Source organism: Eleginops maclovinus, chromosome 24, assembly GCF_036324505.1.
Source record: "Eleginops maclovinus isolate JMC-PN-2008 ecotype Puerto Natales chromosome 24, JC_Emac_rtc_rv5, whole genome shotgun sequence".
Lineage (NCBI taxonomy): Eukaryota > Metazoa > Chordata > Actinopteri > Perciformes > Eleginopidae > Eleginops > Eleginops maclovinus.
Genome location: NC_086372.1, coordinates 226,894 through 239,536, shown reverse-complemented (window position 1 = coordinate 239,536; position 12,643 = coordinate 226,894). Strand labels below are relative to the sequence as shown.

Here is a 12,643-nt window from a genome sequence, read left to right as displayed (position 1 = left end):
CTATGAGTACAGTCATTTAAACAGCTATCATTAAACTCCTTATTATTCTGTTTACATCACAATGAGTATTTATTGAATTATTCAATTGAATACTCTTTTATTTTCTCTTCATTTTTTATTATATTCTATATATAACCCCAAAGGTAGGTATATTAGTTGAAATCAACAACAACAACAATAATAATAATGGAGATTAAAATAAAATAGTTTCTTTATTTTATCATTAAATTAAATAAACATGATTAAATTAAGGGTTTAGAGGAAACTCATATTGCGTCCCTCCCGGAGTCGACAGCAACGTAATGACGTCATTACGTCCTAAGGCTCCCCACGCCGCTCACGTTGAGCTGAGCTTTTCAGTGGTTTTCTGTTTTCTCTCTTCTTTTCCTCGGTTTTGTGAAAGATGTCGGTGTTTCACGACGAGGTGGAGATCGAAGACTTTGAGTTTGACGAGGAGACAGAGGCGTACTACTTCCCGTGTCCCTGTGGAGACCGATTCTGCATCACTAAAGTAAGAAACTCTGAGAGCTGAGCTAACTGTGCTAACTGTGCTAACTGAACTAACTGTGCTAACTGTGCTAACTGAACTAACTGTGCTAACTGTGCTAACTGAACTAACTGTGCTAACTGTGCTAACTGAACTAACTGTGCTAACTGAGCTAACTGTGCTAACTGTGCTAACTGTGCTAACTGAACTAACTGAACTAACGGTGCTAACTGAACTAACTGTGCTAACTGAGCTAACTGTGCTAACTGTGCTAACTGAACTAACTGTGCTAACTGTGCTAACTGTGCTAACTGAACTAACTGTGCTAACTGAACTAACTGAGCTAACTGAGCTAACTGAGCTAACTGAGCTAACTGTGCTAACTGAACTAACTGAACTAACTGAACTAACTGAGCTAACTGTGCTAACTGAACTAACTGAGCTAACTGAGCTAACTGAACTAACTGAGCTAACTGAACTAACTGTGCTAACTGAGCTAACTGTGCTAACTGTGCTAACTGAACTAACTGAGCTAACTGAACTAACTGAGCTAACTGTGCTAACTGAACTAACTGAGCTAACTGAACTAACTGTGCTAACTGAACTAACTGAACTAACTGAGCTAACTGTGCTAACTGAACTAACTGAGCTAACTGAGCTAACTGAACTAACTGAGCTAACTCTCTTCTCCTGTGGCGGAGGACCGCAGGCTGTTTAATGCTTTATTTATATTGAGTTTTTCACCGAGTTTTATAAATGGAGTTTTACTCCACTAGAACTATTGTTTCATGAATAATAAAGAGCTGGATGTGACTTATTATTCATATATTGTTGTGGTTGTGTTCAGGAGGATCTGGAGAACGGAGAGGAGACGGCGACCTGTCCGAGCTGCTCGCTCATCGTGAGAGTGATCTATGACCAGGTCAGTGAACGCATCACCAACGTGACAAGAAGTTAAGATTTTATAATTAAAGTGTTTCCTAATATTTAAGGGTAAATGAAGAGTCATAGAAAGGACTTGAGAGAGAAATACATCTGTTAAAGAATACATAAAATCAATGTTTATCTATGGTTAGTACAGGGGTGGCCAACCAGTCAGAGACGAAAAGCCAATTATTTCACATCATACACACACTTCTCTCTTGCCCTCTCTCGTTTGCTCTCACCCATTCTGTGTGCTCCAGGGGCATAGCTAGGTTTTCAACTTTGGTTTGGGTGGACTTCACATCCTCTAGGGGGGTCTGGGGCATGCTTCCCCGGGCAGATTTTCAAAATATTTTAAAGTGAGTTGCATGCTTCTGGTGGGGAGGGGGCACAACTCTCAACACTGATGTGAGACCTAAAAAATATAATATTAATATTTATATTTAAATATATATTTACTTCTACTGTTATATCACTGCATTTTGCTTCTCTGAACTAAGTTGGCATTCATTGCGTTGAACACTCCTTTACAGATCTTACAATATTTCAAACAAACCCATGACTAAGGTTGGTTCAAATACTGCCTCATGAAAATAAATGAAGTGTGTTTCAGATAGTTATCCTCTCATGATAACTATCTGAACGTTTACCCTGTGACTGGCAGAAGCTCTGCTGACAGAGATGCACTTTCTCTTATGTCGTTATCGCGATTCAGCAACTCAGGAGTCCTTCTGTGTCGGTGGCCAGCTTTCCGTGAGCAGGCCCTCTCACACACATCTACACCTGCAAAGTGTTACCGTTTGGATCTGACAGCTTTGTGTTGAGTTATTACGGTTTTATCTGAGCTTATTTTCGCCGTTCAGAAGCAGATCTCTCCCTTCCCTGTCTCATTGTGAGTGCAGTAAAGCCCCCCTCCGGTACTGCAGGATCTGCATTCTGATTGGCTAAAGCACTTCTGTATCGAAAACTCTGTGTAACGATTGGCCTGGAACTTGTGTGTCGTTAACCCTTTTTGAACTTGGATACATATGCGCAAAAAACCGCGGGCTGGCCCCCCCTGAAACTAAAATATTTAAAGGATTGATTTTAAAAGAATAAATAACGTTATTTTACGAGTTTGTTTTATATTTACAGAAGGAAATGTGAAAATACATAAATGATGTTCAAACTTTGTATTATTTTAAAGTGGTTTTCTCTTTAAGATGTTACATGAAATAAAAGCATGAGTGAAAATAACCCTTCAAAATAAGAGTCTGTAGAAAAGGTGTTTGTGTTTCAGGATTTGTTCATGTCCGGAGAAATCATCGGACTCTCCGTTAGAAACTAAACTGGAGCTGCTTCATTCCTGACCTCCTCTTCCTCTTCATTTTCCTCTTCATCAGAGAAACACGGATTGCTCTTTTTAAATATTTACATCTTTATTTTTATGCAGTTATTTATTTTGAAAGGACGGTGCATTCAGTACTGCTGGGAATCCGGAGCTCTGACAGATGAACCTGTGTAAATAAAGAGAGTATAATTTATATTTGATTTAAAGTGAATGTTTGTTGAAACAGAATAAAGTCCTCTGATCACGGCGCTGACTCTGCTTGTTATTCCTCTTATCTGTAAAACGTGTAAAAGAATGACTAGAAACACTACAATAACAACCATGTACACAAGTCCCATTTGTATTCAAATATTGAAGCATTCATGTATATTATTATTGAGGGAACAGGTATCAGGATTATTTATTTACTTCCTGATGTTTAAAGAATGTGTTTCAGTGAGTGGAGCTGTGGTGACTGTCATGAGATCTGCTGGAGTCATGTGAGAGGAGGAGGAGGAGGAGGAGGTTATAGAGAGAGAAGAGAGGAAGATGGAGGGTCTTCTTTCCCTCTGTGTGAGAATCTGCTGCTGCTGTGAAGAAGAGGAAGAGGACAGGAAAGAAGAACCTAAGGAGGAGGTGAAGATGAAGCAGCAGAGTTTTAAAAGCAGTTGCTCCTCTCTGCCGCTCGCTGAGGTAACTCGTTACCTTCCCTTTACTTCTTACAGTGTGTCTCTTTACAGTGTGTCTCTTTACAGTGTCTCTATACAGTGTCTCTTTACAGTGTCTCTATACAGTGTCTCTATACAGTGTCTCTTTACAGTGTCTCTATACAGTGTGTGTCTCTATACAGTGTGTCTCTATACAGTGTCTCTATACAGTGTGTCTCTATACAGTGTCTCTATACAGTGTCTCTTTACAGTGTCTCTATACAGTGTCTCTATACAGTGTCTCTTTACAGTGTCTCTATACAGTGTGTGTGTCTCTATACAGTGTCTCTATACAGTGTGTCCTCTATACAGTGTGTCTCTATACAGTGTGTCCTCTTTACAGTGTCTCTATACAGTGTCTCTTACAGTGTGTCTATACAGTGTCTCTATACAGTGTGTGTGTCTCTTTACAGTGTGTCTCTTTACAGTGTGTCTCTATACAGTGTGTCTCTATACAGTGTGTCTCTATACAGTGTGTCTCTTTACAGTGTCTCTATACAGTGTCTCTATACAGTGTCTCTTTACAGTGTCTCTATACAGTGTCTCTTTACAGTGTCTCTATACAGTGTGTGTGTCTCTTTACAGTGTGTCTCTTTACAGTGTGTCTCTATACAGTGTGTCTCTATACAGTGTGTCTCTATACAGTGTCTCTATACAGTGTGTGTGTCTCTTTACAGTGTGTCTCTATACAGTGTGTCTCTTTACAGTGTCTCTATACAGTGTGTGTGTCTCTTTACAGTGTGTGTCTCTTTACAGTGTGTGTGTCTCTTTACAGTGTGTGTGTCTATACAGTGTGTCTCTATACAGTGTGTCTCTATACAGTGTGTCTCTATACGGTGTGTCTCTCTATACAGTGTCTCTATACAGTGTGTCTCTTTACAGTGTGTCTCTATACAGTGTGTCTCTATACAGTGTGTCTCTATACAGTGTGTCTCTATACAGTGTGTCTCTATACAGTGTGTCTCTATACAGTGTGTCTCTCTATACAGTGTCTCTATACAGTGTCTCTTTAAAGGTGTCTCTTTAAAGTGTGTCTCTATAAAGTGTGTCTCTATAAAGTGTGTCTCTATACAGTGTGTCTCTATACAGTGTGTCTCTATACAGTGTGTCTCTATACAGTGTGTCTCTTACAGTGTGTCTCTTACAGTGTGTCTCTATACAGTGTGTCTCTATACAGTGTGTCTCTATACAGTGTGTCTCTTTACAGTGTGTCTCTTTACAGTGTGTCTCTATACAGTGTCTCTTTACAGTGTGTCTCTATAAAGTGTGTCCTCTATACAGTGTGTCTCTTTACAGTGTGTCTCTTTACAGTGTGTCTCTATACAGTGTGTCTCTATACAGTGTGTCTCTATACAGTGTGTCTCTATACAGTGTGTCTCTATACAGTGTGTCTCTATACAGTGTCTCTTTACAGTGTTCTCTATACAGTGTGTCTCTATACAGTGTGTCTCTATACAGTGTGTCTCTTTACAGTGTGTCTCTATACAGTGTGTCTCTATACAGTGTGTCTCTATACAGTGTGGTCTCTATACAGTGTGTCTCTATACAGTGTGTCTCTATACAGTGTGTCTCTATACAGTGTGTCTCTTTACAGTGTGTCTCTATACAGTGTGTCTCTATACAGTGTGTCTCTATACAGTGTGTCTCTATACAGTGTGTCTCTTTACAGTGTGTGTGTCTCTATACAGTGTGTGTGTCTCTATACAGTGTGTGTGTCTCTATACAGTGTGTCTCTTTACAGTGTGTCTCTATACAGTGTGTGTGTCTCTATACAGTGTGTCCTCTATACAGTGTGTCTCTATACAGTGTGTGTGTCTCTTTACAGTGTGTCTCTTTACAGTGTGTCTCTATACAGTGTGTCTCTATACAGTGTGTCTCTTTACAGTGTGTCTCTATACAGTGTGTCTCTATACAGTGTGTCTCTATACAGTGTGTCTCTATACAGTGTGTCTCTATACAGTGTGTCTCTTTACAGTGTCTCACTTTTAAGTTTTTGATAGGGTTATTGATTTAATGTCTCTCTCAGTGTGACGGCCCCCCCCCCGCCTTTTGGTTCAGCACCCTGCAGGTCAGACCCCCACGTCATCAGCGAGGACGGAGGAGCAGCGAGTGGGGGGACAGCCCCTTATCCTGGGTCAGAAACACCTCTCATACAGTGGGGCAAAAAAGTATTTAGTCAGCCACCAATTGTGCAAGTTCTCCCATTTCAAAAGATGAGAGAGGCCTGTAATTTCATCATAGGTACACTTCAACTATGAGAGACAGAATGGGGGAAACAATCCAGGAAATCACATTGTAGGATTTTAATGAATTCATTTCAAATGATTGTGGAAAATAAGTATTTGGTCAATAACAAAAGTTCATCTCAATACTTTGTTATATCCCCTTTGTTGGCAATGACAGAGGTCAAAGGTTTTCTGTAAGTCTTCACAAGGTTTCCACACACTGTTGCTGGTGTTTTGGCCCATTCCTCCATGCAGATCTCCTCTAAAGCAGTGATGTTTTGGGGCTGTCGCTGGGCAACACGGACTTTCAACTCCCTCCAAAGATTTTCTATGTGGTTGAGATCTGGAGACTAGGCCACTCCAGGACCTTGAAATGCTTCTTACGAAGCCACTCCTTCGTTGCCCTGGCGGTGTGTTTGGGATCACTGTCATGCTGAAAGACCCAGCCACGCTTCATCTTCAGTGCCCTTGCTGATGGAAGGAGGTTTCCACTCAACATCTCACGATACATGGCCCCATTCATTCTTTCCTTTACACGGATCAGTCGTCCTGGTCCCTTTGCAGAAGAACAGCCCCAAAGCATGATGTCTCCCCCCCCATGCTTCACAGTAGGTATGGTGTTCTTTGGAGGCAACTCTGCATTCTTTCTCCTCCAAACACGACGAGTTGAGTTTTTACCAAAAAGTTCTATTTTGGTTTCATCTGACCATATGACATTCTCCCAATCCTCTTCTGGATCATCCAAATGCCCTCTAGCAAACTTCAGACGGGCCTGGACATGTACTGGCTTAAGCAGGGGGACACGTCTGGAACTGCAGGATGTAAGTCCCTGGCGGCGTAGTGTGTTACTGATGGTAGCCTCTGTTACTTTGGTCCCAGCTCTCTGCAGGTCATTCACTAGGTCCCCCCGTGTGGTTCTGGGATTTTTGCTCACCATTCTTGTGATCATGTTGACCCCACGGGGTGAGATCTTGCGTGGAGCCCCAGATGGAGGGAGATTAGCAGTGGTCTTGTATGTCTTCCATTTTCTAATAATTGCTCCCACAGTTGATTTCTTCACACCAAGCTGCTTACCTATTGCAGATTCAGTTTTCCCAGCCTGGTGCAGGTCTACAATGTTGTCTCTGGTCTCCTTTGACAGCTCTTTGGTCTTGGCCATAGTGGAGTTTGGAGTATGACTGTTTGAGGTTGTGGACAGGTGTCTTTTATACTGATAACCAGTTCAAAAAGGTGCCATTAATACAGGTAACGAGTGGAGGACAGAGGAGCCTCTTAAAGAAGAAGTTACAGGTCTGTGAGAGCCAGACATCTTGCTTGTTTGTAGGTGACCAAATACTTATTTTACCGAGGAATTTACAATGAATTCATTAAAATCCTACAATGTGATTTCCTGGATGTTTCCCCCATTCTGTCTCTCATAGTTGAAGTGTACCTATGATAAAATGACAGGCCTCTCTCATCTTTTAAATGGGAGAACTTGCACAATTGGTGGCTGACTAAATACTTTTTTGCCCCACTGTAATAACACATCTACACAAAGGGGAGGGGGTACTCGCTTTACTGAGATACTGTATATATGTTGCAGTGTGTATGACCCTGTGTCTCTGAGCAGAAGCCCGGCCTGCGCTTTGGAGCCTCTCAGTCCTACCTGAGTCTGGAGAAACTGGGGGAGGGGGCCAACGCCTGCGTCTATAAGGGGGTCAGCAGGTAAACACAGCCCTTCATTATGCCGAATATTATTATAGTTATTACATCTCTTTATTTTGATCTGGATTATTATTTCTGAATGTGTGGAGGATCAACGGGCAGCTGGTGGCTCTGAAGGAGATCCGCATGAAGACCGAGGAGGGGGTTCCCTTCACCGCCATCAGAGAGGGTACACACACACACACACACACACACACACACACACACACACACACACACACACACACACCTTATCTTTTACAGTGTGATTTTCTGCATGTTCCACCTTAAACTCATTAAGAGGTTAACCGTGTGTGTGTGTGTGTGTGTGTGTGTGTGTGTGTGTGTGTGTGTGTGTGTGTGTGTGTGTGTGTGTGTGTGTGTGTGTGTGTGTGTGTGTGTGTGTGTGTGTGTGTGTGTGTGTGTGTGTGTGTGTGTGTGTGTGTGTGTGTGTGTGTGTGTGTGTGTGTGTGTGTGTGTGTGCAGCGTCTCTTCTCAAAGCTCTGAAACACGCTAACATCGTGGTTCTGCACGACATCGTGCACACCAGAGACACACTGACGCTGGTCTTTGAGTACATGGTGAGGAGAACAACAACATCCTGATATAATGTTGTTATTGTCTTTGAGTACATGGTGAGGAGAACAACAACATCCTGATATAATGTTGTTGTTGTCTTTGAGTACATGGTGAGGAGAACAACAACATCCTGATATAATGTTGTTGTTGTCTTTGAGTACATGGTGAGGAGAACAACAACATCCTGATATAATGTTGTTGTTGTCTTTGAGTACATGGTGAGGAGAACAACAACATCCTGATATAATGTTGTTGTTGTCTTTGAGTACATGGTGAGGAGAACAACAACATCATGATATAATGTTGTTGTTGTCTTTGAGTACATGGTGAGGAGAACAACAACATCATGATATAATGTTGTTGTTGTCTTTGAGTACATGGTGAGGAGAACAACAACATCCTGATATAATGTTGTTGTTGTCTTTGAGTACATGGTGAGGAGAATAACAACATCATGATATAATGTTGTTATTGTTGTCTTTGAGTACATGGTGAGGAGAACAACAACATCCTGATATAATGTTGTTGTTGTTGTCTTTGAGTACATGGTGAGGAGAACAACAACATCCTGATATAATGTTGTTGTTGTTGTCTTTGAGTACATGGTGAGGAGAACAACAACATCATGATATAATGTTGTTGTTGTTGTCTTTGAGTACATGGTGAGGAGAACAACAACATCATGATATAATGTTGTTGTTGTTGTCTTTGAGTACATGGTGAGGAGAACAACAACATCATGATATAATGTTGTTGTTGTTGTTGTCTTTGAGTACATGGTGAGGAGAACAACAACATCATGATATAATGTTGTTGTTGTTGTCTTTGAGTACATGGTGAGGAGAACAACAACATCATGATATAATGTTGTTGTTGTTGTCTTTGAGTACATGGTGAGGAGAACAACAACATCATGATATAATGTTGTTGTTGTTTGTGTTTCCTGTTTCTGCAGCAGACAGATCTAGGTCAGTACATGAGCGAACACCAAGGAGGTCTCAACTCCCACAACGTCCGGGTCAGTGAACGCCTTCATATTAACTCACTGCTGTCTGCTCATTGGCTGCAGGGACCGGGAGGGGGCGGGGCTCATTGTTTTAATGTGGCATTTTATACATAGGTGTGTGTGTGTGTGTAGCTGCTGTTGTTTCAGCTGCTGCGGGGCCTCCTCTTCCTCCACTCGCAGAGGGTGCTGCACCGGGACCTGAAGCCCCCCAACCTGCTGCTGAGCTTCAGAGGGGAGCTGAAGATCGCTGACTTCGGTACCAACCACACACACTCTGGACTTCAGACTCCCTTCAGCACATTAATCCCCTGGTTGTGGTCTGTCTCTGGTCCTGGTTCAGGTCTGGCCCGCTCTCAGTCGGTCCCGGGTCTGGTTCTGTCCTCTGAGGTGGTGACCCTGTGGTACCGCCCCCCCGACGTCCTGCTGGGGAACACTGAGTACAGCAGCAGCCTGGACATCTGGTGCCAGACGTATATAATAAATGATTGTTGTTGTTGTTGTTTACTGGGATGGAGGGGTAACTAAAGCTGTGTGTGGATCAGGGGGGCGGGCTGTATCTTTGTAGAGATGCTGCAGGGGGCGCCGGCATTCCCCGGAGAGAGGGACCGGAGCGGGCAGCTGCAGGAGATCTGGACGGTGAAAGAATAAACACCTTATTTATTCACTTATTGATTGTTATTTCCTTACTGTTTATTTATTGTTCCCCTGCAGGTGCTGGGGGTCCCGTCTGAGGCCAGCTGGCCTGGAGTCTGCCAGCTGCCTGAATTTAACCCAGGTCACATCTTAGATTATTATCTATAATCAATATCAATATTTGTGTTTATTGTTGTTCTTTCTCTCCTCAGAGCGATTCCTTCCCTCTCAGCCACAGAAGCTCCGCAACGTTTGGAAACGGTTCGGGTTAATAAATATATACACTTTACGAGGTTCAGATTCATTTCTGTTAGCAGTTAGCATGTTAGCATACTGTAGCATGATTAACAGTGTGTTAGCAGTTAGTATGTTAGCTCTCTAACGCCGCCCCCCCCCCCCCCCCCCCCAGGCTGCAGCAGTTGCCTGGGAAGACGGAGGACCTTCTGGACCGGATGTTGAAGCCCCCGCCCTTAGAGAGGATCTCTGCACAGGAAGCTCTGCTGCATCCCTACTTCCACACGCTGCCACCTCCCATCATGCACCTGGGCGACAGTAAGAGCCTTCAGAGCTAAATGCTACTTGAGCTACATGCTACCTGAGCTATGAGCTACATGCTACCAGAGCAACATGCTAATATAATTACATGCTACCAGAGCAACATGCTAATATCACTACATGCTACCAGTGTGATGCTAATATAACCACATGCTACCAAAGTGTCATGCTAATATAACCACATGCTACCAGAGTGTCATGGTAATATAATTACATGCTACCAGAGAGTCTTGCTAATATAATTACATGCTACCAGAGCAACATGCTAATATAACCACATGCTACCAGAGTGTCTTGCTAATATAATTACATGCTACCAGAGTGTCTTGCTAATATAATTACATGCTACCAGTGCAACATGCTAATATAACCACATGCTACCAGAGTGTCTTGCTAATATAATTACATGCTACCAGAGTGTCTTGCTAATATAATTACATGCTACCAGTGCAACATGCTAATATAACTACATGCTACCAGAGTGTCATGCTAACAGAGCTACATGCTACCTGAGCTATGAGCTACATGGTACCAGAGTGTCATGCTAACTGAGTTACATGCTAACAGAGCAACATGCTAATATAACTACATGCTACCAGAGTGTCATGCTAATATAACTACATGCTACCATAGCAACATGCTAATATAACTACATGCTACCAGAGTGTCATGCTAATATAATTACATGCTATCAGAGCAACATGCTAATATAACTACATGCTACCAGAGTGTCATGCTAACAGAGCTACATGCTAATATAACTACATGCTACCAGAGCGTCATGCTAACAGAGCTACATGCTAACGAGCCGTCGCTGACTTCCTCTTCTCTGATTTTCAGCTACGTCCATCTTCAAGGTTCCTGGACTTTGTCTGGAGGCCGAGGTCAGAGCCGGGCGAAGATCAAGACCCTCCCTGCTGCACCGCGCCCCCCGCTGGTGACCACCTTTCACCTGAGCAGACGAGAGGAGGGGGAGATGACCCATCTACATCAACCTGAGCAGAGAGGAGGGGGAGATAACCCATCTACATCAACCTGAGCAGAGAGGAGGGGGAGATAACCCATCTACATCAACCTGAGCAGAGAGGAGGGGGAGATGACCCATCTACATCAACCTGAGCAGAGAGGAGGGGGAGATGACCCATCTACATCAACCTGAGCAGAGAGGAGGGGGAGATGACCCATCTACATCAACCTGAGCAGAGAGGGGGAGATGACCCATCTACATCAACCTGAGCAGAGAGGAGGAGATGACCCATCTACATCAACCTGAGCAGAGAGGAGGAGATGACCCATCTACATCAACCTGAGCAGAGAGGAGGGGGAGATGACCCATCTACATCAACCTGAGCAGAGAGGGGGAGATGACCCATCTACATCAACCTGAGCAGAGAGGAGGAGATGACCCATCTACATCAACCTGAGCAGAGAGGAGGGGGAGATGACCCATCTACATCAACCTGAGCAGAGAGGGGGAGATGACCCATCTACATCAACCTGAGCAGAGAGGAGGGGGAGATGACCCATCTACATCAACCTGAGCAGAGAGGAGGGGGAGATGACCCATCTACATCAACCCGAGCAGAGAGGAGGGGGAGATGACCCATCTACATCAACCTGAGCAGAGAGGAGGGGGAGATGACCCATCTACATCAACCTGAGCAGAGAGGGGGAGATGACCCATCTACATCAACCTGAGCAGAGAGGAGGGGGAGATGACCCATCTACATCAACCTGAGCAGAGAGGGGGGAGATGACCCATCTACATCAACCTGAGCAGAGAGGAGGGGGAGATGACCCATCTACATCAACCTGAGCAGAGAGGAGGAGATGACCCATCTACATCAACCTGAGCAGAGAGGAGGAGATGACCCATCTACATCAACCCGAGCAGAGAGGAGGGGGAGATGACCCATCTACATCAACCTGAGCAGAGAGGAGGGGGAGATGCCCCATCTACATCAACCTGAGCAGAGAGGAGGGGGAGATGACCCATCTACATCAACCTGAGCAGAGAGGAGGGGGAGATGCCCCATCTACATCAACCCGAGCAGAGAGGAGGGGGAGATGACCCATCTACATCAACCTGAGCAGAGAGGAGGGGGAGATGACCCATCTACATCAACCCGAGCAGAGAGGAGGGGGAGATGACCCATCTACATCAACCTGAGCAGAGAGGAGGGGGAGATGCCCCATCTACATCAACCTGAGCAGAGAGGAGGGGGAGATGACCCATCTACATCAACCTGAGCAGAGAGGAGGGGGAGATGACCCATCTACATCAACCTGAGCAGAGAGGAGGGGGAGATGACCCATCTACATCAACCTGAGCAGAGAGGAGGGGGAGATGACCCACTGATAATTACCTGAGAAAACAGTGGCAGGGGGGAATAAACCCTCAGTGCTGAATGAAGCCCTGAAGCTAAGCTAAGTGCTACCAGCTGTTGTTGACTAACCCACGGAGAGCATAAATAAAAAGTGTTGTTGTTATTTCATTGGTCTACCTGAAGGTGTGTTTCCTGTTTGTAATGT

At 44.0% G+C, this 12,643-nt stretch overlaps 1 protein-coding gene across 3 annotated transcripts; it reads left to right on the top strand.

The window, feature by feature from the left end:
• The first annotated feature begins 270 nt into the window (after positions 1–270).
• Positions 271–12,606, top strand: LOC134860866 (cyclin-dependent kinase 15-like). Of its 3 annotated transcripts, XM_063877718.1 has the most exons (15): positions 273–511; positions 1,335–1,409; positions 3,166–3,413; positions 5,454–5,561; positions 7,265–7,359; positions 7,449–7,528; positions 7,825–7,919; positions 8,873–8,935; positions 9,056–9,179; positions 9,264–9,384; positions 9,466–9,559; positions 9,635–9,698; positions 9,769–9,817; positions 9,966–10,108; positions 10,952–12,606. In XM_063877718.1, exons 3-15 carry the CDS (start codon positions 3,270–3,272, stop codon positions 11,050–11,052), a joined length of 1,281 nt encoding a protein of 426 aa, XP_063733788.1. In that variant the 5' UTR covers positions 273–511; positions 1,335–1,409; positions 3,166–3,269; the 3' UTR covers positions 11,053–12,606. The 3 variants fall into 3 exon arrangements, 2 of the variants coding, with proteins under 2 accessions (XP_063733788.1, XP_063733787.1); XR_010165320.1 differs by having other exon boundaries at positions 271–511; positions 9,056–9,384; positions 9,769–9,849; XM_063877717.1 differs by having other exon boundaries at positions 274–511; positions 9,056–9,384.
• Positions 12,607–12,643: the final 37 nt, after the last annotated feature.